The sequence below is a fragment of the Poecilia reticulata genome, linkage group LG17, assembly GCF_000633615.1.
Source record: "Poecilia reticulata strain Guanapo linkage group LG17, Guppy_female_1.0+MT, whole genome shotgun sequence".
Classification (NCBI taxonomy): domain Eukaryota; kingdom Metazoa; phylum Chordata; class Actinopteri; order Cyprinodontiformes; family Poeciliidae; genus Poecilia; species Poecilia reticulata.
The window spans coordinates 16,026,216-16,042,646 of record NC_024347.1 but is presented as its reverse complement, the minus strand read 5'-3'; the positions used below and the strand labels follow the sequence as shown (position 1 = coordinate 16,042,646).

At 38.1% G+C, this 16,431-nt stretch overlaps 1 protein-coding gene across 2 annotated transcripts in view; it reads right to left on the bottom strand.

Moving 5' to 3' along the window:
• Window positions 1-16,167, bottom strand: part of cntnap3 (contactin associated protein family member 3) — a 106,921-nt gene extending 90,754 nt beyond the window's left edge. The window contains exon 1 of one of the 2 annotated variants that reach the window (XM_008433926.2): window positions 15,935-16,167. In XM_008433926.2, coding sequence (XP_008432148.1) covers window positions 15,935-16,019 — 85 coding nt within the window. In that variant the 5' untranslated portion in view covers window positions 16,020-16,167. The remainder of the gene's footprint in view (window positions 1-15,934) is intronic. The other variant, XM_008433924.2, reaches the window with a different exon arrangement.
• Window positions 16,168-16,431: the final 264 nt, after the last annotated feature.

Here is a 16,431-nt window from a genome sequence, read left to right as displayed (position 1 = left end):
TCATTGATTTAACTTACAGCCAGTGGCGGAGCTAGACTTTTAAAGTTGGGGGGGCCAAGTGGGGGCCAGGACTACCTCTGGGGGGGCAAAATTTTAAATGTGTGTGTGCAAAAAAATATAGGGAACACTTAAACACTTAAGTGAACACTTAAGTGTTCCCTTTATTTTTTTGAGTAGTATATATATAAAAAATAATCAAACTGAATATTTGGTTAGTTTTTAGGCCCCTCTGTCATTTGACATGTTATAATTAACACCTTTGACTGGCGCACATGGAGACATGATAGACCTTACGCTAAGATTTCATTGCAGAGGAAACTAAAATCAATCAAATTAAAGATCCTTTCTGAATATCATCTCATGGACTCTGAACTAAATGCGTCTTTCTGACCGRGAGCTGACAGCGTGTTGAAGAGTTATGGACACCTTGGTTAGGAAGCTCTGTTTGGACAGGTAATTTGACAGGTAACAATAGTTCGGGTCGGACCAGAATTATTTGCCTGATGGTGGCTCAGGCTTCTAATGAATTTACATTTAATGAGTTTGGAGCACACAGAGAAAACCTAAAGAGAATGTTATGATCTACTTATTGTAGTTCAAGTAGAGGAATAACAGCTGACTGTTGAGAGAGGAAAGAAATTAATGTGCAGATCCGTTAGACAGAAACAAGCGCAGAGCGCTGGGCAATAAATGCGCATAAATGCTCCACCGTTACGCTCCAATTAATCACACATGAGACGACAAATGCCAAATATACAATATATAGTTACACTGCTTACGTTAACGGTGTTTTAAAAACAAAACCAGTAAAAACTTAACTGAGTTAATATGTCAGATTCTCTCCTCACCTCGTCTGATGAGAACAGAGAGCAGTTCGCTGGTTTCTGTCCAGAMTGTGATCAGCTGACCACTTGGTGCTCAGACAGYTTCAACTTTACGCACAGAGAACATCGTGGAGCTCATTATTAATCATACTAAGAACAACATCAGTCAGAGGATCATCTCTGATCTGGACGCTTTAACGGACCAGAGACTTTGGAGCGTCCAGCGCAGCTGATCCGCTTCTGCTGGGTTTTTCTCCCGCTGCGGGATCAGGAAACGATCAGAGTTCTGCCGTCTTCTAATCACGTCATTTCGTGAAATGTTACCTGATTTCAAAAACGTTCTCGCAGAGAAATAATAAATGTTTCGTTTAATGACTACAAATTGGAAATAAAATGATTTTTTCTTTGACGGTCAACGAATAAACTCCAGCGCCACCTCTGCTCCAAACTACGAACATTGTCGGCCCCTCTTCGGTTTTTTCTCTCTTTTTTTGCGGAGGATCAATAAATAACTTATTGGTGTTTTACCATCACCACCAGGTATGAAGTGCTTTAGCCTTTGAGTTTCACCACAGCACAGCACAACTGAAACACCCAGGAGAACAAATTCAGCTTGTTATGAGTATAAAGGAGGCTGGTAGCACGCCTGATAAAATTCTATTTACTTATGTCATCACATGGACTTTATATATAAAGTTTTATACATTTTCTTTTCATATACTTATTATTGTTTTTCTTCTTTATATATTAGGTTGACTTAGAATGATTCCAAATAATGTGCAGGAATAACCTAGCGCTGTTACATGTCAATCATCTGGGGGGGCGACTAGGGGGCCCAATCAGATGACAGGGGGGGCACTGGCCCCCCTGGCCCCCCCCTCTAGCTCCGCCACTGCTTACAGCTAACTTGTTTCCCGCTGTGCTGCAGCAAATCCCACCTTTAAATAACAATAGCTTTATTAATAGTGCACAAACTCCATGAGGAAATCAGGTTATGTTGATCAATAACAGTGTTTATTGGACTGGTACACGTTTCTCTGTTTGCCCCTCCAGGCTCCACAAAAGAACAACAAAAATATCTGTAATAATGAAAACAAGTCTTATGTATTTACAGAAAAACTGCAACTTAAATGTAATCAAGGAAACAAACTGAACAACCAAACAATTTGTAAAATCAATCTTTGGCCAATGATGTTTTGCCTTAATTACAGTTAAGATAACAGCAAATTATGGCCAACAGGAAGAAGAAAAACACAATTAGTCGCAAAAGATGAAAAATAAAGGCAGCTGGTGAACAAAGAAACAAAAACCCCAGAATTTAGATGCTTTTTAGCTGTTTATGTAACCAAAATATTGTCGATTCATAATTCTTGCAAAAACATCTGGAAAAGTAACAAATCTCTCAAACATAGGATTATGAAGTCAGATTAGAAACTGAAAATTTCCAGAAACTAAATTTAAAATGGCCGCCAGTAGAGCCCATGCAGTAATAAATGCAGATTTTTTTGCTCTACAACATATTCTTACATTTTAAGAGTATTGGAAACGATTTCAAACAGAAGAAAGTTCAATCAATAATCAATCCATGTATTAATCCATGATCTTCTCCCTCATCCAAGATCATGTTGCAAAGACTGAAAAATGTTCCAGAAGGGAAGGAAAACATTAATTCTGTGATACTTTCCAGCTTGTAAAGGTGGATCCCAAAGCATTTCTGGGCTGGAAAGGAAATAATCCCTAAAGCAAGTTGGAGGTGAGCCCTGGGGTGTTTTTTCACTGGGATTCCCCAGCAACCTGCAACGGGACGCATCCCAATCAGAGAGCCAACTCCTTTCCATCCTGAACAACCATCCATCCATTTTCTTTACACCCTTGTCCCGTAGTGGGGTCAGGAGGGTTGCTGGTGCCTATCTCCAGCTGACGTTCCGGGTGAGAGGCGGGGTGAACTTGGACAGGTCGCCAGTCTGTCGCAGGGCAACACAGAGACAAACAACCATGCACACACACATTCACACCTAGGGGCAATTTGGAGAGGCCAATTAACCTGACAGTCATGTTTTTGCACTGTGGGAGGAAACCGGAGTACCCGGAGAAAACCCACGCATGCACAGGGAGAACATGCAAACTCCATGCAGAAAGACCGGGGCCGGGAATCGAACCCAGAACTTTCTTGCTGCAAGGCAACAGCTCTACCAACTGTGCCACTGTGCAGCTCATCCTGAACATTGTTTCTTTAATTTCCCAAAACCTTTTCCTCTGCCTTTACTACTTCTTGTGTTTTCACATAGACCCTGCAGCTCCTCCTGCTGCAGTGGTGCTACTGCGATCTGGGAAAAGTGTTGACCAGAAATTATGGGTAAAAAGCCACAGACTGATACTCCCAACTGACTGGAAAACTATTGTTAGAGAGGATTTTAAATTAACTGAACCTGACATGTTGATATTTCATTGCTTGTTTTATAAGAGTCGTAATCTTCATATTTCTCTCAATTGTTGCTCTTTAATACTCCATCCAGACCTTTAGGGTCCACAAACCAACAGTTTTTAGGGACTTCCAGAGGGCTACTGAAAATTAGAGTAGCAATCTGGCCAAAGCAGTGGAACAACCTGTCCTTGCACTGCAAAATCATAAAGTCTTATGAAGTATTTTTGGTTTAGTTTCTAGATCAAATAACTTTGTACACTTGAAATAAAACAAAACTAACTACAAGTAATTTTTCAGCAAAGTATAGGGGCTTGTTTTAAGTCAATAGTTTCTTAATATTGATGAAAAGGTATTGGTTATAAGATAAATAATCTGCAAATTCATTTTTATAAATTTTCCCCAAAGTGCTGCGGAGAATAAATGAAAACTATAAAAGGTGTGTATGAAATGTTTTGATTGATAATGTCACTAATAATTTGTACTGTTTCATCAACATTAAGGGATTATTGACTTAAAACAAACTCTTATATCTTGCTGAAAAGTTTTTTGTAAGTTTGTTTTGTTTCATTTCAAGTGTTCTAACACTTGAAATGAAACTAGACCAAAAAATGCTTGGTAAGATTCTTTTAAAATCTCACTTCTACACTTTGGTGTTTAGTTCTGTTTGTACAGACTAGTTTTAGCTTTTAGTGTGGAAATTCTCATACTTAATTGATATATTTTTCAACTTTTTGCTTGTGCTTTTACTTTTTTTTTTTTACCGTTTATGCAGCTAATGATTTCTACCTTGAGCATCACTTTGATCCACTACGCTTGTTTAAAATGCACTATCGAAATAAACCTTGGCTTAAATTATCTTAGTAGTCCGAGGTTTCTATGAACAGCAACCAAACATGCATATGAAGGAGCAGCCGCTGCTGCAGCACGTCTGCTCCATTCAAGCATAAAATCACTAAATCACCAAACCTGGGCAGATGTGATTGCTTTATACCTGCAGCTCAGTATATAAACTCTGTTAAATATTTCTACTTTGCCTTCTCAAATCTCTCCTTGATGAGAAAGTTACTTTCTCTCTCTTCACAGCAGCTGAATGTGGAAGTTTATTCTCCATTTAATTAAATAGATTTTAATTAAGGATGGATTATTTCAATATTTATTTGAATGCAAACTGCAGGTGGTTTTGTTTAGATGCATGGCAGCATCAGAAATTCAGAATTCCTGTTTATGTTTTTAAATTTAGCATAAAATATGAACAGCAGGGGAGTATAAATATTATAATTTATTTATTGATTTAGTTTATTAAATATTTTTATTTTGGATATTTAAAATATTTTCCAGCTCCAGTGTTAAGTGTCCTTTACAAGATTAAAGTATGTAAATTATCATTTATCACAATCATTACTGGGAGAATTTATTGTGACATGCCTGGCAGTCAGATTGTCATAAAACAACAGTCTTCAGTCAGAAGCCTTTTCAGATTCACTGCAACACTGACTGCTACTGGAGATCCTTCCTGCTCCCAGCCTCACCATCCACATCAACTCTGTGAAAACACTTGATTTATACGAATTATAGCCGTTAATTTCCCTTTGGCATAAATAAAGTATTTTTAAACCTGAACTGAATTTTCTGGTGCTTACGTCTGTTCTGCTAGATTTCACTCTGGTTCCTTAGAGGGAATGATGGCGGGGAGAAAAATGGCCCCAATAGTTGAGTTCAGTTAAACTTTATTGTCCCCGAAGGGCAATTTGCTGCACAGTCAGCAATCACTCACATAAAAAACATCCGACAACCTCATCAACAACAATCTTTCAGCACAGGGAGGGAAGTCAGTAAAGTCCTCTTGTGCTGTGATTTATCAGTCTGACAGCAGCGGCATTGAAAGATTTCCTCAGTACGTCGGTTTTACAGTGTGTCACTTTGTATCTCCGTCCTGATGACATAAGTTGAAACTCAACTCATGATTTGGTGAAAATTAAAGCCTCTTCTCCAAGACCCTGCAGTAAAATACCAGGGAAACCGAAAAGAATGAGTCCCCTTTTCAAAGGAGCTAATTATGACCTACACTGTAAAACATTTCAAGGTGGTTTAACTTGAAAATTAAAGTACAAGTGCTGCTTTGAAAATGCGACTTAAGTCAAGAAAATTGTATTGCTTTTAACTCAGAAATTAAAGTTCATGAAGTTGATTTAACAAGAGACAAAATGTCTAAACATTGTTTTGTAACTTCTGATAGCTCATTAATCGTGAATGCTGCAATTTAAACCAAATAATTATTTCACAATATGCAAGAAAAAGGTGCCTTCACCCAGTTACACGTCACACATTTCTCTATTATTTTACTCACAATATCAAGTTAAAATAGCTACTTATTTTACTTTTAGTACTATTTAAATTCTTGTTTCAAATTGCATGAACCAAATTTCTGATCTGATGATGAATTTTTTTAAACATCACAATGAATTCTGCTCAAAAATACTTAGTGTGATCAGGACATTATCCTCAAGATTTGTTAACTATTTAATTAGCAAATCTTGCAGTTGCATTAAAATAAACATTTGCCTTAACACACAAGAGTCAGATCAATGTAATGCACTTCAATCTCAGGATACAAAAACATGCTGCTGAGCATTCTGGGAAATAGTTCCCACTCCTGTCCTTTTCTTCTTTCAGTTTTATTTTAAGTGCTAACCTAAACCCTCTTGAAAGTAATAAAAGGTGAACACAACTCATTACTGTAAGTTAATCTCTCACAAACTCACACATTTAGGTTCAAAATGTAAAACTTGCTAAATTTATTAAAAGACAGTAGACACAATTAAACGTGGCTTAATTGTTTTACAGTGTAAAAAAGTATTACGTTTATCTCCAGTAATTGGATTAAAAGTTGTGTTTTCGACAAAATGCTTACAAGAAAAAAAAAACGACAAATCCAAATGAGTTAAAAAGTCTCTACATTACATTGAGTCGGTGGAGAGCAGCTGAAATCCTGCCAAAATTAATTTGTTCAACGTATGGGATTAAGAAGTTTTCAGTTACTTTCTGCAGTCTTCCTGACTTCACAGCAAAACTTTATATAGCTGAGTTATGAGGAAACAAAGTACAAGTCAGCAAAATAACACAGCAGTGCCTCCAATCCTTCAGATTCACGCATCCACCCATTCATCTAGTTTACCCACTTAATGGCACGCCTGGCAAAGACGTGTAAAAATAACCCTGAAATAAGCAGCGGCATGGCCTCTAATTCCTATTGAGCCTTGAAGAAATGTATCAAAATAAAGGTTGTTGTTTTTTTAGTTGATCAGAGTGAAGAGGAACACTTAGGCAACACTCCATCAATTGCAGAATAGGTAAGCAACAATATTTTGATGCCATCCACGTGCCAACTAATTATTTAAATGCTATAATAAGAAGATATGGAGTAAAACTAACATGTTTGGTAGAGGTTCTGTGATGCTCTGGGCCTGTTTCTCTTCCGATGACAATGGACTCTCCCAGAAAAGTAAGAATTGATCATTATTAGGTCTTTCAGCATGATAATGAGCATAAACATTTGACACAATCAACACAGAGACACTTAACCAGACACTAAATTAACCTTCCTCCACTGACATCTCAATCCTCAGACCTTCATCTCCTGTAGAGTCGTTGTCCCTGCCAATGCTTCTCAGATCCCAATAAACATCCTGGATTTTTAGATATTTACCCAAACCAAGATGTGAGGGGAATCCCAGAAAACAAGCTGAAGTAAAATCCTTCAGGACAACAATTAGAGAAAGCATATTAACACCAAACATGAAACAACAACAACAATTAAATCTGGGATTATTTTGAAACAAGTCCAAATAAGAAAAACATGGAACACAATTAAAATGGGAAAATATTGCAAAATTCACATCTTGCACGTTTTTGCACTTTAATTTGAGTCTCTTCTGCTTCTAAAAACAGCCTACATGCTTAAAACAGCAATCCAGTTAATGTTTTTTGGTGTCTAGTACATGAGAAAAACCTTCTTGAATTTAACGTCAGAAATCAGCAGGCACTGCCCTCACCTAGCAACTCAAGCGGAGCTCCAGCACGTTTGGTCAGCTGCTTTTACCGCTGTACAATGGCTGCTGGAAAAGATTAGTGTCTTGTTGTTCACTTACAATCCAGAAACCACTTCCTGCATTCTTGTTGATTGTGCAGTAGGCTCTACTTCTGCTTTTCAAAGATGTACAGATGTATAATTGCACATTTGTTGGCAGAAAATTTCAGGTGCGAGTGTAAATGTTGAGTTGAGGGGCGTGGCCTAGCATTTGAATCCATTTGGATTTAAAGTGACAGACGCCTTAAAGCAGGTCATTCTGAAAGGAACTCAAAATACTCAGAAGACTAAAATCTAATTGATTCTGTGCAAAAAAGGCTATGAACATGTTTTGTACAGCCCATAGATCTATTTTAATCTGTTCAAGGAAGCTATGTAAGTTATCTTTAAGAGGAAATATGAAGCCCAGATATAACAACATAATTAAAAGATCCTGGCACAACAATAGGTTCAAACATTTCAAAACCATTATGCGAAACCACACGTCCTGTTTTTTAACAAACCCAGAAGTAACAGGGTATGGCAAATTACCACTTCATGGCAATAAAAATGATACAATCCATGAAAATACAAAGGTTTTTTATTCCTTTTCTGCTACATAGCTACAAAACCTTGCAAACCATTTTTACAACTTAACCATTCTAAAAGATTTATCAGTTTCACCACTTTTCTTTTTAGGTCAGACTATCTGCACAGGATTTATTTAACCAATTTTAGGTCTCACATCACCGGTTTTTGAGCTGACGCTTTTACTGTGAAGGTAAGATCTCTGCACTGCAAATGCAGGGGCAGCAAGTATGACCACTTCAAAGATGCTGCAGCTCAGCAAGACGTGTTTTAAAAAGAAAGTTGCTGTTTCTCCAAGTTTTCCTTTTAAATGCACATATAGTTTCTGGTTTGTTTTTTTCTTAAGAAATAAAAATAGTTTCCTCTCCATTGTGGTACCATCAGAGTTTAACTTTTGGCTTTATTGTTAAATCAGAAAAAAATATGAAAGCATTTGAAAAAATGTTGTTTCTTTGGAAAACATGTTATTGTTTTTTACTACTTTTATTGAGCTTGGACAAACTATACAGACTATCCAAGTACACCAACAATACCCTAATGCAAAACCCAAATCTAAAAAGTTTCTTTAGGGTCTTTTGTGCAGTTTTACTCTCCACATGTTGAGTATTTCTGCTCAACTCACTTTCTGATCCATTTTCTGCTAAAACCAGCATCTCTTTCTATGTATCATCTATTCATTCCCTGCAAAAATTAGACTGCTTTCATGATTGACAAAAACATGTCTTAGGGCTGTTTCTGTTGAAACTAATATCTCTGTCCTCCAATGAATAATATAACTGGAAAAATACAAAAATATCTCTTATTCTCTCTATCCTTGCTTTTCTTATTCTCCATCTGGCCACCAGATGTCTTCAAACTCTCCTGACATGCATTTATTAACCTACAGGTGTTCACAGATTTTTCTAAGGTTACATTTATTATTTTACCAATGTAGTTGGTGACTTTGTGTTTTAGATTTACGTTTAATTTAGCCAACTTGTAGCCATTTAAACAAATATGGTCATCCTGAAACAGCCTGTGTGATTATAACGCTATAAAATTTCTAGTAAAACGTAATAAAAATGCAGTTTCTGGTGGGGGATGAATTAGGACATTCATACATTCATTCAAACTTGCATAATTTCAAGTGTACATGATGAAAACATGATTAATCTGCATTTTGAGGGAGATTTAAACGTTTAATCTGTTGCTCCTGTCTTTCTGGAATAATGTTCTTTAGACAGATGATTATAACACATAATTAGATTAATATAAAATACCAAGCAACCCAAACCTACAACCTAAACCAGGATAGAATGGATTTAATCAATCAAAACATTTGTTTTATGATCGGATATTGTGATGGAGACCAGGGGTTCCATCCCATGTTGATTATTGATATTATGTTATTTTCAGTTCAAATGTATTTTGTATCAGTTCTTTATTTCAGTTACTTTGACATTTGGTGAACATTCTTTTTGGGTAGGGAGACTGGCCATCTTTCCTGTTCAGAGAATGTGGGGGGGGGAATGTCAGTTTGTTTTGATTTAGATTAGTCAATTTGAGTTAATTGAGTWCTTGCCTTTCTGGGTGTGTCTCAGCAAGGTGGAGCAGAGAGGGAGACAAATGCTCCTGGAACATACCAGCTTCCATTAAGAGGGGTAACACTCTGAGGATTTATTTTGTTATTGTTACTTTTTGATTGACCTTAGAATAGTTTAGTTTTTTGTATGCATGTAAATATTTGTTGGAGCATTTATTGTTGGTAGGTTTGTGTAAATAGTGTTTGTTTGTCCTTTTTTTTGTGGTCACCCCTTCACCTGGTGTAAGTGGAACTTGCCTCAGGTATAAGTGTAAGCTGCTGTGTTTCACTAAGTGTGGTTGTTGATGAGGATGTTGGTGTAACTTGGAGCTCCGAAATAAAAACACCTCAAAGACATATTGTCGCCTCACTTCCTCCTTACCAAAGCAGAGCCTCCGCCGGTCAAAGTGACAGATATCTAACTGGTATTTCAATAAAACAATATAAATGGAGGATTGAGTTTTTTAAATAAACTAAATCTGTTTGCACATATATTGTATTTAATTATTCATCCCCTTGTTGATTATCACCAGAAACATTTTGAATTGCAGCAGTTTTAAGTTCCTGACCTGCTTTCTGTCTTTCTCCACTGGTATCTTAACTATTCATCTTTAGTGCTGAGCTTCATGAGTTTGGAAAGCCTCACCGCCATCACCCTAATGTTTGCTGCTAACGCAGATTCTCTGTCAGACTCAAGATGACTCTGGCCAAAATGTTAATATACTTTCTAGACAGGAGAAACATTTTCCAGACAAAATAAAGGATTTCTTCAAATCTAAATCTGTCAGAAATTTTAGGCTTTTCTGAATAATTTTGCACAAAATGATTCACTGAAACCTGTACACTTGACTTTTGTTTCAATAAATCTCAAGTTGTTTGTTGTCCAATCATTCCACTTATGAAAAGGAGCAGATTAAATAAACCATTAAATCGTGTTAGACGTGTTGATATGCGATCCACCTTTTGATTAGAGTTGTACATTAAAGAAATGTTGTTGCAGCAGGCGCTAATGAAGCTTAAGTTTCTCCTTTTTCGTCATCAGCCTAATCAAAAATCTGGTCTAATATTCTTTTTTTATCTGTACATTGAAATAAAAAGTTTCTCAACACTCAAAGACTCCATCAGGCTGTAAATATCAAAAGGTAATTACATGCACAGTGGCTTTGAAGCCCTGGAGGCGGATGTGTCACAGAGCAACCTTCCTGAAATTTATCGCTTTAAAAAGCACTTCAGTCTTCTCCTTCCATCGCGCCACCATCTGTGGCTCTTAAAATATGGATTTCCACTGTGTTGCCATTTAGCAACAATAATGAACACTGAACTGTCTTTCAGGACGACAGAGATGTGAGCTTAGCTCTGAAATCTGCAGCTGGGCTTCTTTCCCTTTTGCAGCCTTGTTTTATTGCACTGCTGAGATCTATGATCGCTGTAGGATGCGTCTGCCGCTGCGACACAAAAAAAGGGAGGCAAAAAAATTAAATAAAAAATGCCCCTGTGACAATTTAAAGCTGGATCAAAATACACAAGGATACAACTAAACTACCAGGATTTAAATGCTGCTGCAGATTTACAGAAGGGGAGAAACAAAACATGAGAACTGATTTTAGCAAAACGACCACACAACAAAAGAAAAGCAGCAGAAAGGATTGTAGGGAGGGAGGGATGAACATGAAGAGTAGTAAAGAAAAAAGAGGAACATGACAGCTCCTCTCTCTGATATACAGATGCAGCAGGGGAGCGGAGGGACAAACGGATGGCAAACCTTGAGAGAGGAACAGGGTAGGAGAAGATAAAACCCAGGGATATGTGTTGATGACCGAATGGGAGCTGGCAACAGGACCAGCAGGACAGAGAAAAATCAGCATCGAACAGAGAGAGGAGTTGGTTGTGGGCAGGAGGGGGGGTAAGGGAGAGTTAAAGTCTCGTCTGAGTCAGAAGCAGCAGGAGGAGAGGAGAAACAACTGAAGCACAGAAACAGCAGGAGGTAGAGAGACAGAGAGGAAAAGATTCACAAATCCATCTGGAAACCAGCTTCTTGTGGGAAATGACATCAACCAGAAGATGTCTCCCTTCATCTCTGTCTCTGTTCCAATGGATTTACGCAGAGGAGAATTATTTTTTTAATTATTTAAAGTTGACCTACTATGTTTGCTTGAACAGGTTAGGATGGTTCTGCGGTCTATACAAAATATGTTCACATGTTTTTCACAAAATCATTCTTAGATAAGAAAAAAAAAGTTTTACACAGTAAAAGAAAAATCCGTAAAAAAAAAAACAGGAAAATGTCCTGGTAATTTTCTGTCAGTACATTTTCAGTTTTTTTACGGAATTTCCAGCAGAATTTTTTTTCGTAATTTAACAGATTTTTTCTCGTAATTTAACAGCTTTTTTATGTTAAATTTTAAACATAGAAAACTGTTAAATTATGGAAAAAACCTGGAAAATACAGTACAAATGCCTGTAAAACTAAAAAACGGAAAAATTCCTTCTAATTTCTACAGTACATTTACCCGTTTTTTTACAGTTTTTTTTTTACAGTTTTTTTTTTTTTTTACAGTGTAGATAAGGTTTTAGTCTGTTCAGTTTTGACTATTTTGAAAGTTTTTTATGGCCTCTTATCACTTTAAATCCGAATAAGCTGCTGCTGGCTACGCCTCAGACTCAATGTTTACACTCGCATGTGAAAATGGCTGCAAACAGATACACAATTATACAACCGCACATCTTTGAAAAGCAGAAGTAGAGCCTCCTGCAAAACCAATAAGAATGCAGGAAGAGGTTTCTGGATGGTAAGTCAAGAACAAAACACTTGTCTTACAGCAGAAAAACGAGCTGACCAAACATGCTGTCAGCTCCACTAGCAACACTAGTAGAGCTTCACTAGGTTGCTAGGTAACGGACTGGGTTTCACTAGGGTTGCTAGGTAACGGACTAGTAGGCTGATTTGTGACGTTGCATTCCACACGTTTTTGAAACGGCTCATCTTGTGGACACTAAAAACCTTTAACTTATTGTCAAACAATGGCTGGGTGGTTTGTTTTAAGCATTTTGGGCTGTTAGAAGCAGTAGAAACCCAATTGGAAAAACAAAAACGTGCAAAATGTGAATTTTACATAATAGGTCCCCTTTAAAATATTTTCTGTCACCACTATTCTTTTCTTGCAGAAAGAAAGTCCTGCTTTGCTCCCAAGTTGAAAACACGACTCTTAGGTTGATTGGCTCTACATTGTTATTAATGATGAATGTGTCCTTGGTTGTTTCACGTTAATGACATAGAAGTCAAATAAGATGCAACATGGTGGTTCAAACTTCTTTGAAAACAATCAGGTACGAATCCAAATTTGCTCCACATATGGAAGTGGTGCAAGCCTTGTTTTGTCACATTATAATCCATCCATCCATTTTCTTTACACCTTGGTCCCTTGGTGGGGTCAGGAGGGTTGATGGTGCCTCTCCAGCTAACGTTCCGGGCAAGAGGCGGGGTCACCCTGGACAGGTCGCCAGTCTGTCGCAGGTCAACACAGAGACACACAATCTAGGGACAATTTGGAGAGACCAATTAACCTGACAGTCATGTTTTTGGACTGTGGGAGGAAACCGGAGTACCCGGAGAAAACCCACACATGCACAGGGAGGACATGCAAACTCCATGCAGAAATACCGGGGCCGGGAATCGAACCTAGAACCTTCTTGCTGCAAGGCAACAGCTCTACCAACTGTGCCACTGTACAGCCCACATTATAATCAGAAAGTAAAATATCTTTCATTAGATAGTGAACACTGCACAGTGGCGCAGTTTGTAGAGCTGTTGCCTTGCAGCAACAAGGTTCTGGGTTCAATTCCCGGCCCCGGTCTTTCTGCATGGAGTTTGCATGTTCTCCCTGTGCATGCGTGGGTTTTCTCCGGGTACTCCGGTTTCCTCCCACAGTCCAAAAACATGACTGTCAGGTTAATTGGTCTGTCTAAATTGCCCCTAGGTGTGAGTGTGTGTGTGCATGGTTGTGTGTCCTGTGTGTCTCTGTGTTGCCCTGCGACAGACTGGCGACCTGTCCAGGGTGACCCCGCCTCTCAACCGGAACGTTAGCTGGAGATGGGCACCAGCAACCCTCCCGACCCCACTGAGGGACAAGGGTGAAAGAAAATGGATGGATGGATGGATGGATAGATAGTGAACACAGCAGGCAGGTAAGAGAAATGGAAAGAGTCTGGGAAAACTGCAAACTGACCAAGGAAAAAAACATCAACCAGAAAAGAAGCCAAGACATGCAAAGCCAGGTATGGGAAACTGTGACAAAGTTTGTTCATTTACCACTTATCCTTTAAACATGTTTCTGATTTATTTTATCTTTCTATAGTTGGTCATTTTTTTATTTAACATTGCTTTTGTAACTTTGCTTCACTCATTGTACCAGTTTGTTTGTGGTTCCATTGTGTTCACATCCGATCATATGTTGTTATTTTTATTAGGTTAACACTAAACCATTATGCTTTTGTCATAAATGTACATTTCTAGTAAATTATTAGTTTATTTTTTACTCACCATTTTTTGTCCCTTTTGATGCTGCAGCCTGAATGGGTGGGGTCGCCCCAGCATTTCCTGTTTAAGTTTATGATGTCACTGATTGCATCAACCAAATGGAGGATTTTCTTTTCTGTATTATGTTTGTTTCCTTTAAAGTAACCTTTTGCATTGCCCTGTATAATATTTTATTTTACAGACCGTTTATCTATGTAGATGAGTTTGTAAATTAGATTAATAATCATATTCCTGTTTCTTTGTTTAGATTTTGTTGTTTGGTTTGACCTCTTTTTTCATGGCATGGTCTAATGAAATGTAGGTGTGTTGCCATTTTTGTATAAAATCAGTAAGATTTTGGCTACTTGAGATGAATGTCAGAAAACAAAAATGTTAAATAAATGACACTACCTCATTTTTTAAAACAGGGGTCTTCAACCTGTGGCTCTGGAGCTGCAAGTGGCTCTTTGGTTCTGGCTGAGATGATAAAAAAGCATGAATACAATAACAGCAAAATGCAGGTTTTGCATTTGCTAAAAAACATGATATTTTCATCATCATGGAGTTGGAACATATGTTTGTATGTTTTTTCACATAATTATCCACAAATATCAACATCCTGTAGAAAACTATGTATCCATCTTCTTTTTGAAAAGGTTTTATGTTGGTTTCTATTTTTATTTTAAGACCTTGGAATAGAAGAAAAATCTTGGCTTTTTAAAAATAACACCAAATCTTTTGGATACTCATCTAAAATGAAAAGGTCATGTAACGTGAAGGTCTAAACGAGTTTTTTTTTTTCTGTTGCTGAGAGGGTAAAAATGGCTTTTTGAACTGTAAAGGTTGCAAACTCCTGTTTTAGAATGAAATACAGCAAAATCCTGAAAGCAAACCTAACAAAGGAGGCAAAACACTGGGTTGGAAATTTGACTTTCAGGACAATGAACTAAACATACAGCCAGAGCTACTGAGGTTAAGATTAAAGTACGTGTCTTAAAATGGCCTAGTCAAAGTCCTTAATCCTGGCCTAAATCCAACTGAAAAACTGCAAGTGACAAGATTTGGAAATAAATCTTCAAAGTCGGGGGGGAAATAAAAGATTCAGGCTGTAGATGAGCAAAGCTTGTGAAAGCATACCACGGAAGACCTGGAGATGCAAAGAATGGTGATTCTTAGAGCTGAATATATTCACAAAACACACCTTTTAGGTTTATTTTTGTAAACAGAGAAATAAATTGTTTCTCCTTTTCTCTGCATGTCACAATTACTCTGCCTAAATGCTAAGAGAATACCTGGAGGGCGTTCTTGTACTTTTCATGCACACCGAGAATTTCGCCCGTTTTCGTTTTTCTTTTCTTACTCTAAGTTCATCCCGTAATATGCGTTCTGTGAGCCCTGCTCTTTTAAAACAGAGAAACTTGACTCCAGCAGTAACGCCTCGACATTTTCATGGTATGCTGAACACAGAGAAAGTTAACAGCATCAGGCGATCTCGCCTCCTTCCCCGCAGCGGGGCAGGACGCTTAAAACGCTAAAAACGCTGCGCTCTGCAGCAACACATCCCCCAAACTCAGCGCTGTACTGTTGGCATGCATGGGAATAAACCAACCACCTCACTCTGCAAGTGAGGCTTAAACATATCTGGAAACCTTTGCTACCAAAACAACACTTCTAGCTCAGTATCTTTCTTTATTCTTTACGCAAAGAGCGTCAAAAAGTGCAACAAACTGCGCTTCTCTTAACGACTAATTAACAGGCGCGCAAAATGTTGCTGCACATTTCAGAATTAAGCTCAAGTGCATGCATTTCAAACAACTATTTGTAGGCTGTTTGCACTTTAAAATGCTCATAATTCAAATCGAGGAGACACTAGCAACCTCCACTCAACGCCTGGATGCGCAATCTCATCTGGGAAGAGAAAAGTAGTAAAAAGAAAAGCGCACATCTGTCTCACCTTCTGCGGTTGTCCCGAACAAGCCAAGAAGGAGAAGAAGCCAGGCAACCCGAGGAATAATCCCAGCGACTCTTTTAGACTCCATATCCTTGGTAGGAGGGGGAAAAACCCGGAGGCTGCAGGGAGTCAGTGCCTGCTTTCTGCTGCTGGAGGAGAGAAACACGCACGACCTCTGTTCTCCAGCTCCGAAAAGGATCTGCTCCAACCCGACGGAGGGAGGAGAGGAAATACTGATGGAGAGGCAGCGAGGAGAAGGTGGAGGGCTCGGCTTTTACGAGTTGTACCGGAATGTGCTCAGAAATGAAAGGAGTTTTTGGCGAATAGAGAAAAGGCTGTGGAGATTTTGCAATAACCAAAAAATTTAATGTTTATTTCTATAAGTGAAACTGTCATTGATGGTCATTGATAGAAAAAGGAGGAATAAATTTCCGCCCAAAAAACTTGAAACTTGGACATTTCTGAGCGCCAAAAGTCGAAAATTTGCTTGGAAAACCTCT